The 19145-nt window shown below is 33.1% G+C and overlaps 1 protein-coding gene across 2 annotated transcripts in view; it reads right to left on the reverse strand.

Annotated features, from left to right (window-relative positions):
- The window catches only part of LOC134683105 (multidrug resistance-associated protein 1-like), a 41837-nt gene that overhangs the window by 7867 nt on the left and 14825 nt on the right, over positions 1–19145 (reverse strand). The window contains exons 16-21 of one of the 2 annotated variants that reach the window (XM_063542190.1): positions 6994–7180; positions 5544–5561; positions 4290–4359; positions 3033–3216; positions 1627–1861; positions 897–1207 (exon numbers count right to left, since the gene is read on the reverse strand). In XM_063542190.1, the coding sequence (XP_063398260.1) occupies positions 897–1207; positions 1627–1861; positions 3033–3216; positions 4290–4359; positions 5544–5561; positions 6994–7180 (1005 nt within the window). The remainder of the gene's footprint in view (positions 1–896; positions 1208–1626; positions 1862–3032; positions 3217–4289; positions 4360–5543; positions 5562–6993; positions 7181–19145) is intronic. The other variant, XM_063542191.1, reaches the window with a different exon arrangement.

Raw genomic sequence — 19145 nt, forward strand, 5'->3', positions numbered from 1 at the left:
TTTATTACAAATATTACATATATTTTTTTTTCTATACCATGAGTACAACATTGTAATAGTTTTATTACAAATATAACATATCTTTTTCTCTTAACACCATGAGTACAAATACAACATTGTAATAGTTTAATTACAAATATTACATATAAAGGAGTAGGTCCGGTAAGAGCCCTTTTTGGCCCCAAAATATAGCAGTTTTACAAAATTGTTAAAATGTAAACTTTTAATTATTTATTGGATAGAAGAATGGTTCTGCTACATAAATATTGGCTGTTTTTGGCAATACAATGCACATACATTGAGTACTAGCACCATTAAGTCATGCTAAATTACTGAAATCATCCAAATTCAAGCATTTTAGTTAAATTTTAGACGGTTTCCGGGTAAAACGAAAGAAGCCGCATTCGTGTTCATCCAAAATATTAAAATGGAAGTTGTATTTGATGATAAAACATAACATATATAAAGATTGAGGATGAACACGAATGCGGCCACTTTCATTTTTAACAAAAACCATCTGAAAAGTGACATTTTTTCCCATATTTGGTAGATTTTTCATATATTAGCTTGAATCAGATCGTTTTTTATGACTAAATGAGTTAAAATCTTTCACAAAAAATAATCGAATCAAATGAAATAGACATTTAAGTGTTTAAAAAGTGGTCAACATCTTTCGTCAGATGAAACTGAAATTTGAGGCCAAAATCGGTCCTTACCGGACCTACTCCTTTACAAGAATTCATGTGTCTATCAGGTTTTTATTAAGTCATTTGGGGACTTTCTAATTAAAACATCCCAAACATCTGGTTTTATTCATAAGCATGTTATTAATGTCTATATAAATTCTCTAAAGTAAAAAGATTATTTAACACTAGTTCCAATATCGGAAGACTTACTTGAGCAAGAAAATAGAAGAATGCAAATGGTACAATCACAGTCATGAAAAGAGGAGTACCATAAGATATCACAACAAATGTAGCAACAACCATAAAGGCAGTATCCCAAAACATCTGAACTGTCCAGGGCAACTCGTTGTCTATTGTTTCAATATCTGCTGAGAATCTGTTCACTATTCTACCAATTGGTGTGGTATCAAAGAAAAACATTGGTGCTCTGATGATACTGTGTAACATTTCATGGTGGAGCTTTCTCGAAGCTGCCACTGATCTTAACATGAATAATGTCACATAGGACAATAAAAATATTCCTGTAAAGAAGAAAAAATATCAAGTTTTGGTCACGTAAGACAATAAAAATTTACCTGAAAAGAAGAAAACTATCAAGTTATATATAATATGACTATACATCCTAAAAAAGTGTTCATGCTTTGAAATCTGCTCCGAATCAAACACAGGATAGTTACCCAGATTTTTTTTGCCTCAGATTTCTTCTTATTTGATAGGAAGGACAGACAGTCAATTAAAGGTAACACTTAAAAAATTCATTCTGCCTACAGTTGAGGTAAAAAAATCTATGTTGAAACATGGTTTCTTTCAATCCTTTAACTGTATTGTTTAAATTGACAGATCGACAGACAAAGGAACCAAAACAGTCAACTTACAGGCAAAGCTATTAGAAGATGCTAAAAAATCTGTTCATCTAATTAACATAAAATATAAAAATTACCTATAGCTATTCCTGTTCCACCATATACCCCTAAATAGTAGTCATTTCTCTCCCTGTATACTGTACTGTTAGATTCTAGTGACCTGTTGGTCAGAGTTTTATCTGATGTCCACTGACTCAGCCAAATATTTCCAAATACAGAGGTCGCTTGATTCATGGCAAACAGTATCAAGATGATACATGTGTATGGTACACCTAGTGCTCTAGCATAGGTACCAAACACACCTAGTCTTACCTGAAATATAAACACACATGTGTGTATGTGTAATGATATAGTGGCATAGCAATGAAATACACATAGCAGTAGCTGAAATAACATAGCAGTAGCTGAAATAACATGGCAGTAGCTGAAATAACAATACCTTATTTAGGTATATATATTCCACTTTTTTTTTAATCAAAAAGATAATAAATGTTAAATGTTAAATTATTAACAGGTCATTTGATAAAAACAGACGCACATTTTTAGCTTATGATGAATTCTAACAAAATCATCAGCAATGTCATTAATTGTTTTTCTCTAATTTTCATGCTATTTTCACATTTCCTAACTGTGTGAGAAAAATATTTCTAATCTCTAGTGAAAATTTGTTCTCAGCAAATGATTGCACGAAATTTTATTGTGACTTTAAATTTTCTTTGTTTCTTCTGTTTTTTCCTATTGTGACGTCATGAAAAAAGCCGACCACGTCTGATGACGTCACATAAAAAGTACACAACTTTCTTCAAATCTTTGAAAAAGAAGGATGAAAATCATTAAAGAAACAGATTCTACCACTATGACTCGTGTATTATGATATTTCTCCACTCTCAACAGTTAAATTTTAACTATTTAAAAAGCTCGGCAAAGCCTTGCGCTTTAAATATTAAAATTAAACTGTCTCCAGTAGAAAAATACCATTACACACTTGTTGCAGTTTTTGAATCTATATCTACGTGGTAATGCAACATTACAAGGCACTGAGTTTTACAGTGTGTATTGGTTGAGATCTCAGAAAACATGTTTAACCCTGCCGCATTTTTGCACCCGTCCCAAATCAGACGCCTCTGGCTTTTGTTAGTCTTGTATGTTTTCACTTATAAAATGTTTTGAAACAACCTATAGTTGTTAATGTTTAGACATTTTGATCTTTTGTGGATATCATACCACATCTTCTTTTTTATATTTGGAGTTTAGTGTGAAGTTCATTTTCACTGAACTTGTACATGATTTTATTTAGAGGCCAGCTGAGGCCAACCACTGGGCGTGGGATTTTGTGGCTGAGTTGAAGATCAATTGGTGGCCTTTGGCTGTTAACTGCTCTTTGGCTGGGGTGTTGACTCCTTGAAATATTCCCGATTTCCATTCTCAATTATACTTCATTATCAATGCCAAGGTATTTCATTAACCCCCATGGAAAACTTACATTTCCTTCCTCCATCTTTTCATCTGTAATCAGCTTATTGTCTCCTGTAGATTTCTTCTCCTCCTGTTTTATTTCATCTTCTTTAGACTTGAGTCTTTGTAATTCAGGGCTTTTAGGATGCTCTACATCTTTTGAAATTAATCTTTTCAAGATTTTTTTGTCATCTGTTTCTGACAGCACAGCCCTGAAAGCAAAGTAATTTAATTTTATGAATAAAAAACTTAAATGGGATACACTTTTTGCTCATTATATGCAATGAATACAATGCATTATCCTCTAAGATCGTCTAGCAAAAATATATATTCTACAGAATTTGATGTGATTAAGAAATGTTTGCTCATAAATCAAACGTCAATTAGGATATTCCTTCAACACTCATAGGTTATCATAAATAAGCAACAAAGCTTGCATTGAAATTTTCAGATAACGTGATGACATTTATTTTGGCAATATAATTGGCATAAAAGGTTTTAAGATTTGTTTTCATTTCTGTAATTTCAAAAACTAAATAATGAGATTCTTTAAGAAGCCAGAGTTATCTACCTTTATTCTCATAGTTCACCTCAGATAATATTTTCTTCACTTTTCTTCTACAAATATGGTTTCCCGCTGCAAATGTTTGCACCTGTCCTAAGTCAGGAATCTGATGTACAGTAGTAGTCGTTTGTTTATGTAATTTATATGTGATTCTCATTTCTCTTTTTTTATATAGATTAAACCATTGGTGTTCCCGTTTGAATGATTTTAAGCTAGTAATTTTTTGGCCCTTTATAGCTTGTTGTTGGGTGTGAGCCAAGACTTCCTGTTGAAGGGTGGACATTGACCTATGATGGTTTACTTTTATATATAGTTATTTGGATGGAGAGTTGTCTCATTAGCACTCGCACCACATTCCTATATCTATCCACATATTATGCAGGGTATTTCTTTGAGATTATTATTTTCTACTGTTTTTTTTATTGTACAGTGCACCTAATTTATTTCATGCTTGAATCTGTACAATTTTATACAATTGGTATACTATGGATTCATTTTTTTTTGGTACCAGTTTTCATGGATTGATGAATATTTGTTTTTTTCAGGAATGTTTGATTTCATGTTGTGCCAAAGTCATCATAAAAAAATTACTTTGTAAACATTCAAAATCGTGGTTAATCTACGAGAGAAGCTCTACTATGATAGTCGACTTTGGTATATTTTTACCCCGTTATTGATAGGATTTCAAACTCCTGTGTGAATACACAGTAAATGACCTACTTATCAGATTCATCATCCTCGGATGTTATTGATGTCAGTCTTTGTAATATCTTAGCTTTTATTTCCTTCTCTGAAATAAAAATAAAACAACAATAATAGAGATCTTTCAAAATTTCATCACAATATTGTAAAGAAAATATACATAAAGTATCTCAGATGACTTCATCGTCTTTGCCCTGTCTTCATATTTTTGGGCATTGAATTGTCAGTTTTATTTTTATTCATAAGTTAGTTTGAAATGTTTTCATGTTATCTTTTTTTTTTTTTTTTTTTTTTTCCATGGTGTTTATCCAGTAATTTTTGTGTACATTTATCATTGCAATTGTTGGTAAATGGACATAAATGCAGGATATAAGTTATCACCATTTTTAAGAAATGCAGCATACAGATGAATATTTTGAAAAACACCCAACAAAATTAAAATTAAATAAAAAAAAAATTTGTTAAGTTGGGAGCCTGTTATTGAGTGGATTTTTTTGTTGTTTCTCATATTTGTTTTTTCATTTATTGTTTTGCATTTTTGAATTGTGCTGTTGTACCACTGTCCCATGTTAGTGGGGAGGGGGGGGGTTCAGTGGCAGCAAGTTTAACCCTGCCTTATTATGTATGTGCCTGTCCCAAGTCAGGAGCCTGTCATTGTTGATTGTTACTGTATGTATATCATATTTGTTTATTGTTCCTTATTTTTAACATAAATCAGGTCATTAGTTTTCTCGTTTTATTTGTTTCACATTTGTCATTTTGTGGCATTTTATATGGTGTATGGGTTTTACTCATTGTTGAAGGCGGGATAGTGACCTCTTCTTGTGAATTTCTGTGTCATTTTGTTCTTTTGTGGAGAGTTGTCTCATTGGCAATTATAACACATCTTCTAACTTTTATATATTTTAAGATCTTGTCATTAAATATTCATGTATGAACAAAAGCAATTAAAAAAAAACATTTTGCTTCAGGATGTCGTAAACACTGAGATCAACCAAAGGTCAAATATTTTTTTAGTAAAACTGTTGCTCATCTCTTAAAAGTGGACTGTAACAAAATAAAGAAAAGGGAAATTCCAGAAATAATTTTAGTGCTACAAATTATACATTTATCAGTACCGGACATTAACAGAACTTTTGGTACAAAAAATCATATACAAAACAGAATGGATTGTTTGTAAAATCTTATTTCTGGAATATCTATTAGTAGTAACAAGTGACATTTCAACAACTGTAACATGTGACTGGCAATAAAACAGAGATATATACTCACGTGCTTTCAAATATTTAACTGCAGAAATATCAACACTTATAAAACAAATATATGTGATCATAGGACACTATGGCCCTTTGCATTACCACGTTTCTAATTTTAGAAACAAAATTTCTGATGGCAAACATTCAAATATAGTCACTTATGGGAAGTCACAAAAGTGACCGCTAAAGGAAGATGGGGAGAAAAAAAATTCTGATTCCACAAGTGGTCAAGATTGGGGCACAGTGTTTTCCAGTGATGGAGTTATCTTTCCTCCGAGCAGACAAATAAGAAATTGTGGAATTCAGCACTCACAAAAATTGAAGAAAACATTTAAACTAGTTAATATTCATGGTAAAATATTTTGATAGTAGGGTTTTCTATGGATATTAAAGGGAAAGAACAAGAAAAATTTACATATTCCTCTCTTAATGCACAATCTCAGTTTCAAATGGGTTCTGTTTCTCATTTTTACCTTGAGACTGAACACATACCACATTATTTATGTATGTGCCTGTCCCAAGTCAGGAGCCTGTAAATTCAGTGGTTGTCGTTTGTTTATGTGTTACATATATGTTTTTTTCGTTCATTTTTTTACATAAATAAGGCCGTTAGTTTTCTCAATTGAATTGTTTACATTGTCTTATCGGGGCCTTTTATAGCTGACTATGCGGTATGGGCTTTGCTCATTGTTGAAGGTCGTACATTGACCTATAGTTATTAATGTCTGTGTCATTTTGGTCTTTTGTGGATAGTTGTCTCATTGGCAATCATACCACATCTTCTTTTTTATACATATATTTTTCATCATGATGATATTTTAGTTGTTAACAAGAATGTGTCCATAGTACACAGATGCCCCACTGGCACTATCATTTCCATGTTCAGTGGACCGTGAAATTAGGGACAAAACTTTAATTTGGAATTACAATTAGAAAGATCATATCATAAGTAACATGTGTACTAAGTTTCAAGTTGATGTGACTTCAACTTCATCAAAAACTACCTTGAACAAAAACTTTAACCTTAGGTGGGACAAACAGACCGGATGAACAAACAGACGAAAGAATGAACAAATGAATGAACGGACAGACAAAGGCACAGACCAGAAAACATCTAACTATCGTAGAAGGGGCATAAAAACATGAAAAACATTCTGGTGACTGTAGTTAAGTTAAAATGACAAAATTGTTGTAAAATAAGGTGATGCTGACTACATTAATGGGTGATGACTGAATTGAATTATTTTATAGACAAAATGTTTGAGAGGGTGTAAAAGTGACTGTTTAAGGCAGATGACCGTGGAAGAGGTGACTGTTAGGGTAGGTTTGACTGTATAAGATAATATTTATCTGGCAATGTCAGCAGTTGTATTTCTGGGAAATAAATGAAGTTTTCATAATACTTTTATTATTGTCAATTATTACTCTAAAGATCTGCCTTGTTTTTCATATGACCTTGAACCTACCATCTGGATCCTCTTCTTCCTCATCCTCTGTTTGTATGAGGTACATCTTCAAGAACTGTGCAAAAGCTCCATCATGTGATAGAAGTTCATCGTATGACCCACATTCTGATACTGACCCGTCCATCATTACAATTATTTTATCAACAAATGGCAGCCATCTTACTCCATGAGTCACTAAAACTCTTGTCTGAAAAATTAAAGCTTCCTAATTATTAAAACTTTTTGGGTTTTTTCTTTGGATTTTTTGTATATTGAAGTATCAAATGACATTTTGTCTGCCTATTAAAATACAGTAACAGCAGTTTCTAGAATACAAAGGTTCATCTTCTATAATTACCCACTTTCAAAATATTCCACAGTTCCAAGATTTCCTATTTTAAGGGGAAACATTTACAAGGTGGAATAAACTGTATTCCTCCCTATAAAACTATATGAGAAAAAAATCTACAGTGTAATTAACCTGCCTAATCCAACATCTGAGTATTCCAACATCCTGCTTTAACCGACACAATTCACATTCCCAATATGCCTATCCTTGCAGAAAAAACCTGAGTAATCCTGGATTGTTTCTCCTACCTTGGGTTGTTTCCCTTTGTGAAATTTTCTTTTTAATTTGGGTACTTCACTTATTGTATATCAAATTGTACTGGATTCTCTTTGCATATATGAGTTCAAATGTATCAAAAATTTGCAAACAACACAAAAGTAAGAATAATTCTCACAAAATACTAGATTTATGTCCCCTTGATCATATTGATTGTTTTTGCTGCTCCAACTGTCTTCTGAAAGTTTAAAATTTAAAACAATATACCTATTCTTATTCTTATTCTTATTCAAAAACCTATTTCAATCTACGAATCCTACAAATTTACCATTGATCTTTATAACATCATTTAGGAGAAGGTAATGATCAAAGAAACAATGCTTGCATCTAAATACTTTTTGTAAAGTGCTTTATAAATGTATAAAATAAACCAGATATGTTGTTTATCTTATGTCATTCTGAATTTTCAAATCCTTTATAAATATATAGAAGAAGAAGAAGATGCTTTATTTCCATAAAATGGGCTCACAAGGAGCATAATATAATATCATTGTAATATAATATTCTTTTACAAATATAATAAACAACACAAGTTACAAACACAAATAAGAAACAACAGTTATCACATATTAGTATATATATAAAACCTTTGTCTCAGGCACACCTCTGGAAAGTAACAAAAAAGAATACTGCGAGTAGTCTAAATATATCTAGCTGAACTGCAAGAGGCACCTAGGGACGGTGCTATATGGCATGGAGGGTGCATATTAAAATGTGTTTCGGGACATTAATGATATGGTAAGATATTGTAAGAAGTTGCACATAAATGGTATGTCATCCTCGTGCCTGGTGCAGAGGAGTCAGTACTATTTAAAGTGACACAACTGCAAGAGGCACCAAGGGACAATGCTAATTGACATGCCAAAGTGCACAAATTACAAAAAAGATAAAATATTACCAGTTTAATAAAAAAAATAATAATATCGCAAACAAGAAGGTAATAGAACTTGTACGATGTGTCCTGTACCCCACCATGCCAACCTTGTGCCTAGTGCAGAAAGCCTGATTAAATATTTATCTTTAAAGTTATATTTTATCTTCATCAATTAACTCACAGACAGATATCAAAATATCAAGATTCTCTTCATTAAGAAGCCATATCAGTTTTTGACTAGGAATCAAATGCTTAAAGTTTGGGCATAGTAAGTCAATAGTGGAATTCAAATAATTTCTCTTATCTTGTGATGATGTACATGAGAATAAAAAATGTTTTTCATCATCAACTTCATTTGAGGTGCACCTGAGACATATTCTGTCTTGTCGGAGAGTACCCTGATAGCGACCTTGTTCAATTCTTAGTCTGTGAGAAGAAATACGCAATCGAGTGAAATTTCTCCTCTGCTCAGGTGATTGTAATATAGTAAGGTATCTTTCAAGACCAAAATGAGTCTTAAAAGTGCTATAGCTACAAAGCTTCCCATCAGCACAATTGTGCATTTGGTTTCTCCATTGTATTTCATAGTGCTCATACAAAAACTTTTTAATTAAAATTTTGAATCTAAAGTTGCTGGCAAAGGTTAGACTGTCAACCCCATTAATTTTTTTTTGCAAATAGTTTAAAGATCCATACCAAGAGGGAATTTTTGATTCAAATAATAGCTTTGACTCTAAATATGCATCTTTTAGTAAGGGAAAGGATGAACCCAAATTTTCAAGCCGGTGCCAGTATCTGATCATAGATTTGGTGATATCAAAATGTAAAGGAAATCTCCCAAGTTCTGAAAGAGTGGCAAGGTTTGTTGCTCTTTTCCCCATAGTCCATCAGCTAGTTCTCAAAAGCCCGCTAGTTAAGGAGTTTGTGTTACACCCCACGGTACCGCGATTTTTTTTGATAGAATTCAACTTCATTATCTAATTGATAAAATACAAGGTGTTAGACTAAAAAAAAAGTGTCCAAAAAAGGATTAAAAACGTCCCTCCCAATGGTCCCCTCATTTAGCAATCACGACTAAGCAATTTTTAATTAAATTTTTTAATATAAAGCGATTAAAAAAAAATAAAGTATAGGTTTAAACAACTAAAGAGATACAAAACTTATCATATTAAATGTAACTCGGAAGATTTTTTGTTTAAAATGAAAGGTTTTTTACATTACCAACAATCCGATTTTTAGGGTTCAAATTAAGGCCTATTTTCACCTTTCATAAAGAAATTCGTTATACAATTACCCGTTTTAGCTAATTAAACTTGAGAATTAATCATTATGCAATGTTTAAATCATTTGTAGTATTTATATATCGTCTAAAATATGAATTATTTAATAAAATATATGTACGTGCAAATACTCGTGAAATACCGGAAATCATCAAATTAACGTCTTTGATTCAGTATACAACATGTACAATGTATTCCCACATAAGCATTATCATTTTGCAACTGTTAACAAACATTTAATTGTCGGTTTATGATGTTTTTGTGAGACAAATTATTTTATAAAGTGAATGTGTAACGAAATATTTATTAAAGAAATACAAATTAAGGTGATTTTGTTTGCGTTCAGAAAAGGTGCACTCTATTGAACTCAATAAAGGTGTGCTTGATAACATTTTGTGTTGTAGCTATGAAGTAATTGACTTACGATTGTTAAGTCATTTTATCGACAAACAACGCTTTGAACGAACGTCAAATAGTCAGTTGTGGGGTTTGGCAATACTTTTTACTCTCTAAGGTTTCTTAGAGATACAAAAAAAAATCATCATATTTTTGTATGGTATTGAAAAAAAGCAAAGCATTCGGCTTTCTGACACGTTATGTGGAGTTTTCAGAAGGTCTATTCCATCTTGGTGAAACCTTGGAAGAGGTTGGCGAAGAGTTTTCAAAACACTCGAGAGGTTTTCGTGTTCTATATATGGCTACGAAATTAAAAATATCGATAAATAAAGATCAGAACGTTTTGAAATGCAAAAGATGCAATGTTAAAGCACATCAAACAAGCCAACTTTCAGACGAAGATTTGGAAATCTGCTCTTAAACACAACACTGGTATGTTGCCAAACAACTATGATTGGATTGTTTAGAGCGCTATGATCAGTATCAATTTGCTAGACCAACCACCAGCGTTAGATGGTTTGGTAATTCTGATGTGCTGGTCATGTAAAGTTGGTTGTGCCAAAAAAGATGTTCATGTGTCCAACAAGGTTTATCCTGAACAGATAGCTGTATGTTAATGCTCGAAAGCTTGTAGATATAAGCATTATCAAATCGTTGATATTGCTAACAATGACGATGAAGATGATGGAAAAGATGATAATTCGGTAGATGCAGGTGACCAAACTGATGATGATTCTATGGATTGACTTTCTGCGTGACCTTAAAATGTGGTGATGCGGTTGTTAAATAAAAAAAAAAAGAAACTTAGAAACCCTGACAGTTTTGTGTGTTTTAATATGCGAGTTAATTCATGAATGTGATGTATAAATTTGTCACAAAATAGTGCATTTCTTGTTACTTATGTTTGTGTTTTGTCGTTGATTCTCGTTGTTTTTGTTTCTTATCTTTATTTTTTTTAACAGCCTTTATATACTTTATGCTGTATATTTCAATGTAAAACAATATACCATTTTATCAAGAAAATTAGTACGTATTCTTCTTTTCATTCAAAATCATGTCTTTTGAAAATTGACCCTCCCCCTTTTTTTCTTGGTCCTCTACGATTTAAAAAATAATTAAAAATTAGACTGCGTTTTAATAAGATATGATGTGTTCCATTTAATAAAAAGTAAAGTACTGAATACTTGGTTATTTTTAAATTTTTCTGTAATAGTGTGCAAAACAAAATTTTTGATATACATGTACCCTGAAATAAGTCCCCTTTTAACCCCTTTGGACACTTTTTCAAAAGTCTAACACCTTTTAAAATATTCTTCAGATATTACTCTTTAAATTTATACAAAAAAATTGCGGTACCCTGGGGTTTAACACAGAACTGAATGTTTGCCCTACCAGCTGATGGACTACAACGAAGTGTAAGCAAAACAAACAGAAATTGACCCTCCCCCTTTTTTCTTGGTCCTCTACGATTTAAAAAATAGTTAAAAACTAGCCTGCGTTTTAATAAGATACGATGTGTTCCATTTAATAAAAAGTAAAGTACTGAATGCTTGGTTATTTTTAAATTTTTCTGTAATAGTGTGCAAAACAAAATGTTTGATATACCCTGAAATAAGTCCCCTTTTAACCCCTTTTGGACACTTTTTCAAAAGTCTAACACCTCTTAAAATATTCTTCAGATATTACTCTTTTAATTTATACAAAAAAATTGCGGTACCCTGGGGTGTAACACAGAACTGAATTTTTGCCCTACCAGCTGATGGACTACCACACCTAGTAATAATTTACAAAATTTCATATGTAATCTATCTGAAAAAAGTTTAGGATAAGCTTGATCAACTGTATAAGTCTGAGAATTTAATTTTTTTTTGAAAGGATTAAAAAAGCCCCAAATTTCCGAACTATACAAAAGAATGGGTTTAATTGTATGATCAAATACATGGAGGCTGTTTTTAATATTGGGATTCAGTGATAAAAAGTCCTTTCGTAGCTTGTAGAATGCTTTCAATGCCTTATTGTACAATTCCTTCTGAGCAAAGGAAAAAGATCCTGATGCACTAAATGTTATACCTAAATATTTACAATGTTGAACACAATCTATCAACATGTCATTAAAATAAAAATTATGTTTTATATGCCTGCCTGCTTTGTTAAATACCATCACCTTAGTTTTTTTTAGATTAATTTTCATACACCAATCTTTACAATAATTATTTAATTGATCAAGTTTACACTGAAGCCCCTTTTCCGAGGAAGAAAAAATGACAATATCGTCAGCATATAATAAACAATGAACTGGCTTGAGTTAACCAAGACTGGATCAGGTGACTTTTCTAGATAATCAGGGAGATCATTTATAAATATTTTAAACAAATTAGGACTCAAATTATCTCCCTGTTTCACTCCCACCTTAGTTGGAAAAAGGTATGTAACTCTATTCTTTAATCGAATACAGGATTTACTCTGGGCATACATACTCTTAATTATATTATAAAAATTTGTACCCAGCCCAATGTTTAATAACTTGAGTTTTATACCTGGATGAATGACCGTGTCAAAGGCCTTTTGGAAATCAACAAAACAGGCAAACACTCTACCTTCTTTAGTATGACAGTACTTATCGATAATGGTCTTAAGTATGAACATATGGTCAGATGGTCGCGCTTTCCTTGTGAAGCCAATTTGGCTATCTTTAATGATCTGATATTTATCTAAAAATTTGCAAAGACGGGTGTCAAGAATTTTATTAAAAAGCTTCCCCAAAGCATCAGTAATAGTTATTCCTCTATAATTATTAGGATCAGATGCATCATTCCCTTTATGAATTGGGAATATGTAGCCAATAGTCCAGGGTTCTGAGTATTTTCCATAAGAGAGGCAATTATTAAAAATTTTTAGTAAACAAGGTAACAAAGAGGTTTGACCATATTTTAGCATACTGTTAGAGATGTTATCCAACCCTGCTGCTTTATTAATTTTTAAAGATGACAAAGCAGTAGATATTTCGGTTTCAGAGATCCTACTATCAAGTTCATTAAAGCACTTTCTTTTTTCAAGAATATTTAGCTTTTCCTCCAAAAATTGCAGTCGTTCTTTAAACTCATCTTTTGGTTCTGTCAAATTTTTAAAATGATTCAACCAATCAAATGGTGCGACTAATGCACTTTTATCATCCTTTTCCTTACCCTGAAGTTCATCAATCAATTGCCAGTACTGCTTAGGGTTTTCCTCGTGCAGTGTTTCTATCTGCTTCAACAAAGACTGCTTGTACTCTCTGTATTTGTGTTTTCGTGCCTTAGTATATAAGCGCTGTAGTTTATAAAAGTGACCTTTAACAGCAGGATCTCTGGGAAATCGAGAATAAATTTTCCCATAACTAAATAGGTTTTTTCGCAAATATGCAAGATTACAGTCAAACCACTTTTGGTGTTTAACCCCCTTACCCGTTTGGGCTTTACGCCTTTTAAGGGAAATATTGGCAGCAGTTTTAATAATGTCTGTCAATTCTAGAGATGCGCTATCAATTGCATTTTGGGAATTGATAGGCTCAAGTTTAAGGAATTTTTCAAGTCGCTGCTGAATTTCTGCCGTAAAAAGGGCATCTTGAAAAAGAGCTGGTGAGTCATCTGACCATATGAAACCTGGTGACATTTTATGAGTATTAACACTATCACAATCAGTTTTTAAACAATATTTTGCAGACAATGACCATTCTAACAAACAATGGCAGTCTGATAGTGTTGGTATAAAATTACATATCCTCATATACAAAATTTGATTTAGGATACTCTCCGACACTAAAACATAATCAACTGTACTAGCTCCATTAGGTGTATAACATGTTAGACCACCAAAGGTGTCACCAAGAACTCGACCATTTAGAATCCTTATTTGGTTACTAATACACAAGTCAAGCAGGTCCCTGCCCCTTGAGTCAAGTTTATCATCTTTGCTCCTTCTTTCAAGAATTTGTTTATCGCTGAAATAGGACTGATATAATGGAGAAAGATTATTACTGTCATCTATGATGAAATCTGCATCAGAAGCCACTCTGGCATTAAAGTCCCCACACAATAATATATTACCCTGTTTTTGATAGGAAGCAATATCCTTTTCTAAACATGTAAGAATATCATGGTCAAGTCCTTTGGAATATGATGACCCCTCTGGTGGGTTATACACAACACATATAAAAAGATCTTTGTCAAATCCAAAGAATTGTTTTTCTAATTTCACCCACTGAAAATCTGGGATAGTTGATTTTAGAATTTTCACATGTTGCTTTAGTGAGGGCTTGCGTAGTATTGCAAGCCCTCCAAAATGCCTGTTGTTATATTTAGTTACAGGTCTACAAATAAGATGACAATGGAATGACCCTATATTAGTTATATTAGAATCATACCCCAAGTGGGTTTCAGCAAGGAACACTAGATCTAGATTTTCTATATGTTTCAAAAAAAGGGGGTCTTGAATCTTGTTGTTTTGTCTTTTTTTTAGACCACCCACGTTCCAGAAGCCCATTTTAATGGAAGATAAATTATCACAAGTCATTTTACAAAATAAAAGAGTGTCTTTAATTCTATCTTATAAATTTTGAATTGTATATATATATTGAATAACTTGTTTTAATGATTTTAGATATTAATAAGGAATTTGAATATGAGATACTGGCTATCCTAACTCAATATCTTTATACTACAAAATTTTAGGGTTTTAGCTACATGTACATGTGATTGTGATATGAAAGTAATAATGCTAAAAATATTTTCACAACTGATAGAACAATGTTTTATCATAAACACACAGATATTTATGCATATAATATAATATATTGTAACGTGTAACCGGGCGGGGACGTTTAGATGTTTTTATCCTCGGGTTTGTACCAGTTTCACTGGATTTGAAAAGCAATTCAAAAGTTCTAAAGTCAATAAAAAGTTACACTATCACTATCAAATATGAAACAAATACTTAACTACATACAACGATTTTCAACACCTATCAACCTAACCCGAACTTGTTGAATTAAAACAGTTTAAAACCCTTTCTGTCCTATACTGTTTAAATCAACTGTTTGAAACTATAGTCTGGAACATAAATGTATAGAACTGGTTTGAAACCTAAATGTATAAAACTGGTCTGAAACCTAAATGTATGAAACAGCTGGTCAGACGGTTTCAAACCATTGTCTGGAACCTAAATGTTTTAAACCTGTCTGGAACCTAAATGTTTGGAACCTAAATGTTTGGAACCTGTCTGGAACCTAAATGTTTGGAATCTGTCTGGAACCTAAATATTTGAAACCTGTCTGGAACCAAAATGTTTGAAACCTGTCTGGAACCTAAAGTATCAAACGGACTGAAACTGAAATGTATCAAACTAGGCTGAAACCTTACAGGTATAAAACTTTATTTAATAAACATGTCTATAACTGTCTGAACAACAGGGCAGCACTAAGGCATGGTATGTCAGCAAACAGTCACTGCAATAGTGAGAGATGTGAGACGCAAAACCTTAGCACCAGCCCTGTTTGGACAATCTGTATCGAACCAACAGTATCAGCCCTTTCTGTTTTCTTTCCGCAGGTTCCAAGCACTTCACTTTACTTAAACTAAACCGTCTGCCTGCTATTCACTACTTTCTTTCCAACCTATCCGATGTTAACTGTCTGCTGTCTTCGGTACAAATGACCATTAGAACTGAATAGCTACCCACTATTTATACTTTAAACGCGGACCTCGAAGAGAGCACCCTAGCAACAATTATACAGGTAAAGCGTCTGATAGCAACCAAGGATAAAGGGATGATTTTAGATACAGTTTTCAACGATATAAGATGATATGGGAAACTAATAGAGATATCGGAAACTGTAGAACTATTATAACCTTCTTAAACTGCAAATTCGTAACACTACCCACGCCTCCGATTTCATGCGTCCTCGCATGAGTTTTACAATTTTACACTGACTTAATCAAAACACAATCAAAACTGTTCTCGTTAAAACTAGCTGACACCATACCAAGGTTCTACTTTAAACCTCAATGTATCCACTCATTCCGCAGAATATCTCTCCCAGCAACTGTTTGTACACCGAGGGTTATACCATGATAACCAACTAATGGCTTTCCTAAAACAAATTGTCGACAAGCGTCAGACCTAGGGGTACCTTAGCCTACTCACAGTACTGGGGTTCCTGTCAGCCTCGTTCGTCTAGCATGTTCCTTCTGTTTTGTTAGCTAAGTTTCTATTTTCCAAATACTAGTATCATACTTTTATTCACATTTGTACAAGCAACTGAATACTGAACTTAAATTAAATTTTGACCAGATAAAACTGTTTCAAATATTCTATTTTGAATACCACTTGAAAAGTTATGTTGCCAAACACAGGTTTAAAACAATTTTGCCTCACAACAGGCCACTTATGGACCCCTCAATAAGAGTTGTTGTAAAGGGTTCTTTAACGTGCACAAGACGTGGTACTTCCTGAACACGGGACCTCGGATTTAACGTCCCCATCCGACGGACGGACAGTCATAGACAATCACAAAATACTAAACAGAAATGCTCGACAAATCCCACCGCTGCCACCATTTGTAACGTGTAACCGGGCGGGGACGTTTAGATGTTTTTATCCTCGGGTTTGTACCAGTTTCACTGGATTTGAAAAGCAATTCAAAAGTTCTAAAGTCAATAAAAAGTTACACTATCACTATCAAATATGAAACAAATACTTAACTACATACAACGATTTTCAACACCTATCAACCTAACCCGAACTTGTTGAATTAAAACAGTTTAAAACCCTTTCTGTCCTATACTGTTTAAATCAACTGTTTGAAACTATAGTCTGGAACATAAATGTATAGAACTGGTTTGAAACCTAAATGTATAAAACTGGTCTGAAACCTAAATGTATGAAACAGCTGGTCAGACGGTTTCAAACCATTGTCTGGAACCTAAATGTTTTAAACCTGTCTGGAACCTAAATGTTTGGAACCTAAATGTTTGGAACCTGTCTGGAACCTAAATGTTTGGAATCTGTCTGGAACCTAAATATTTGAAACCTGTCTGGAACCAAAATGTTTGAAACCTGTCTGGAACCTAAAGTATCAAACGGACTGAAACTGAAATGTATCAAACTAGGCTGAAACCTTACAGGTATAAAACTTTATTTAATAAACATGTCTATAACTGTCTGAACAACAGGGCAGCACTAAGGCATGGTATGTCAGCAAACAGTCACTGCAATAGTGAGAGATGTGAGACGCAAAACCTTAGCACCAGCCCTGTTTGGACAATCTGTACCGAACCAACAGTATCAGCCCTTTCTGTTTTCTTTCCGCAGGTTCCAAGCACTTCACTTTACTTAAACTAAACCGTCTGCCTGCTATTCACTACTTTCTTTCCAACCTATCCGATGTTTAAACTGTCTGCTGTCTTCGGTACAAATGACCATTAGAACTGAATAGCTACCCACTATTTATACTTTAAACGCGGACCTCGAAGAGAGCACCCTAGCAACAATTATACAGGTAAAGCGTCTGATAGCAACCAAGGATAAAGGGATGATTTTAGATACAGTTTTCAACGATATAAGATGATATGGGAAACTAATAGAGATATCGGAAACTGTAGAACTATTATAACCTTCTTAAACTGCAAATTCGTAACACTATATATATACGAGTTGTAGCTAGCATACTACATATGCATACACACACAAAAGTTTTGATAGCTAATTGTTACATAGTTGCAGCAAGGTAAGATGTAAAATAACGACAAAACAAAACAAATACAAAATATTAAAAAAAAAAACAACAACAATACCCTGATATAATAATATTATTCAATATTTAGAAATTATGTGCATGTGAAGTAGCTGTTGTGCATGTATATGTAAGTGCCCCCTCAAATAAACAAGAGACAAGAGGAAACAATCTCTGATAGTTCCCCTGTGAATATTTTTTATATTAAAATAATGAGAAAAAAAAAAAAAAGCAAACCAACTAACTGACTGATATTTGAAGCAAGCTTATTTCCAGTTTATCTTCTTGTGCCCCTACCTTTACCTCTTGGCCCCTTGGATTGAGACCGCCCTCTTTGCTGGGTAGGCATAGGAATATCAAGGGCCCAATGTATTGCTTTTTTAATATTACTGGCCAAAATAGACACCCCTTTTGTAGATAAGTGGAATTTATCATCAGCTAATAACTCATTGATGGGATTTCCCTGTAACAGCATATTACTATGTTCACAATATGTCACACTCGTGACTTCATTACTAATAACTGACTGTTTAACTAAGGCATTTATGATTTGGCCATTTGTAAAAAACCCAATATCATCTTTTCTTGGGGTAGTTAAAGAAATGACAATTTTAGCAAGTGACCATTTGTCATGAATTAAAGATATTAATTGATCAAGTTCATCAATACATTGCTGTGGAGTAAGATGTTTCAAGTCATTTGTTAAAGAGTGCAGTACAACCAAATCTGGTCGGTCTTCATGTGAAGTGACATAAGCTACTGTTTCTTTTAATGTATATTTCACTACCTTTTCCACAGTAGCTGCAGTAGTCAGCTTAGCCTCGTTAATGGCTTTAATGTTTGATGTTCCTAGAAAAAGAACTTTCGGTTTGCTCTGTGTGTCATTCCTATGTTGCTGTTGATTAGTTGCTGCCTTATTACTAGATGTCTCCTTAGCCATGTTAGCATCAAGCTGGGCAGCAATATGATTTTTAAGTTGGATTACTTCATCCTGGGCTGTGTCCAGATTTGTTTTCAGTATACAGATATTTTGTGTTAATTGCTGTATTTCCTCATCTTTCGCCTTTACTTTTTCGGTGTACTGATTGAATTCATATTGGGAAGTTTCACAGGATTGCTTTAATTGCTTCCTTGTTTCATCAAGCAGTGATTGTAAACTTTTGATGTTTACTTCATTATTTGATCTTTCTATTTGAATGTTACCATCCTGAATTTTTAGTTGGTTCTCTA

This window comes from Mytilus trossulus, chromosome 9 (genome assembly GCF_036588685.1).
Source record: "Mytilus trossulus isolate FHL-02 chromosome 9, PNRI_Mtr1.1.1.hap1, whole genome shotgun sequence".
NCBI classification, from domain to species: Eukaryota; Metazoa; Mollusca; class Bivalvia; order Mytilida; family Mytilidae; genus Mytilus; species Mytilus trossulus.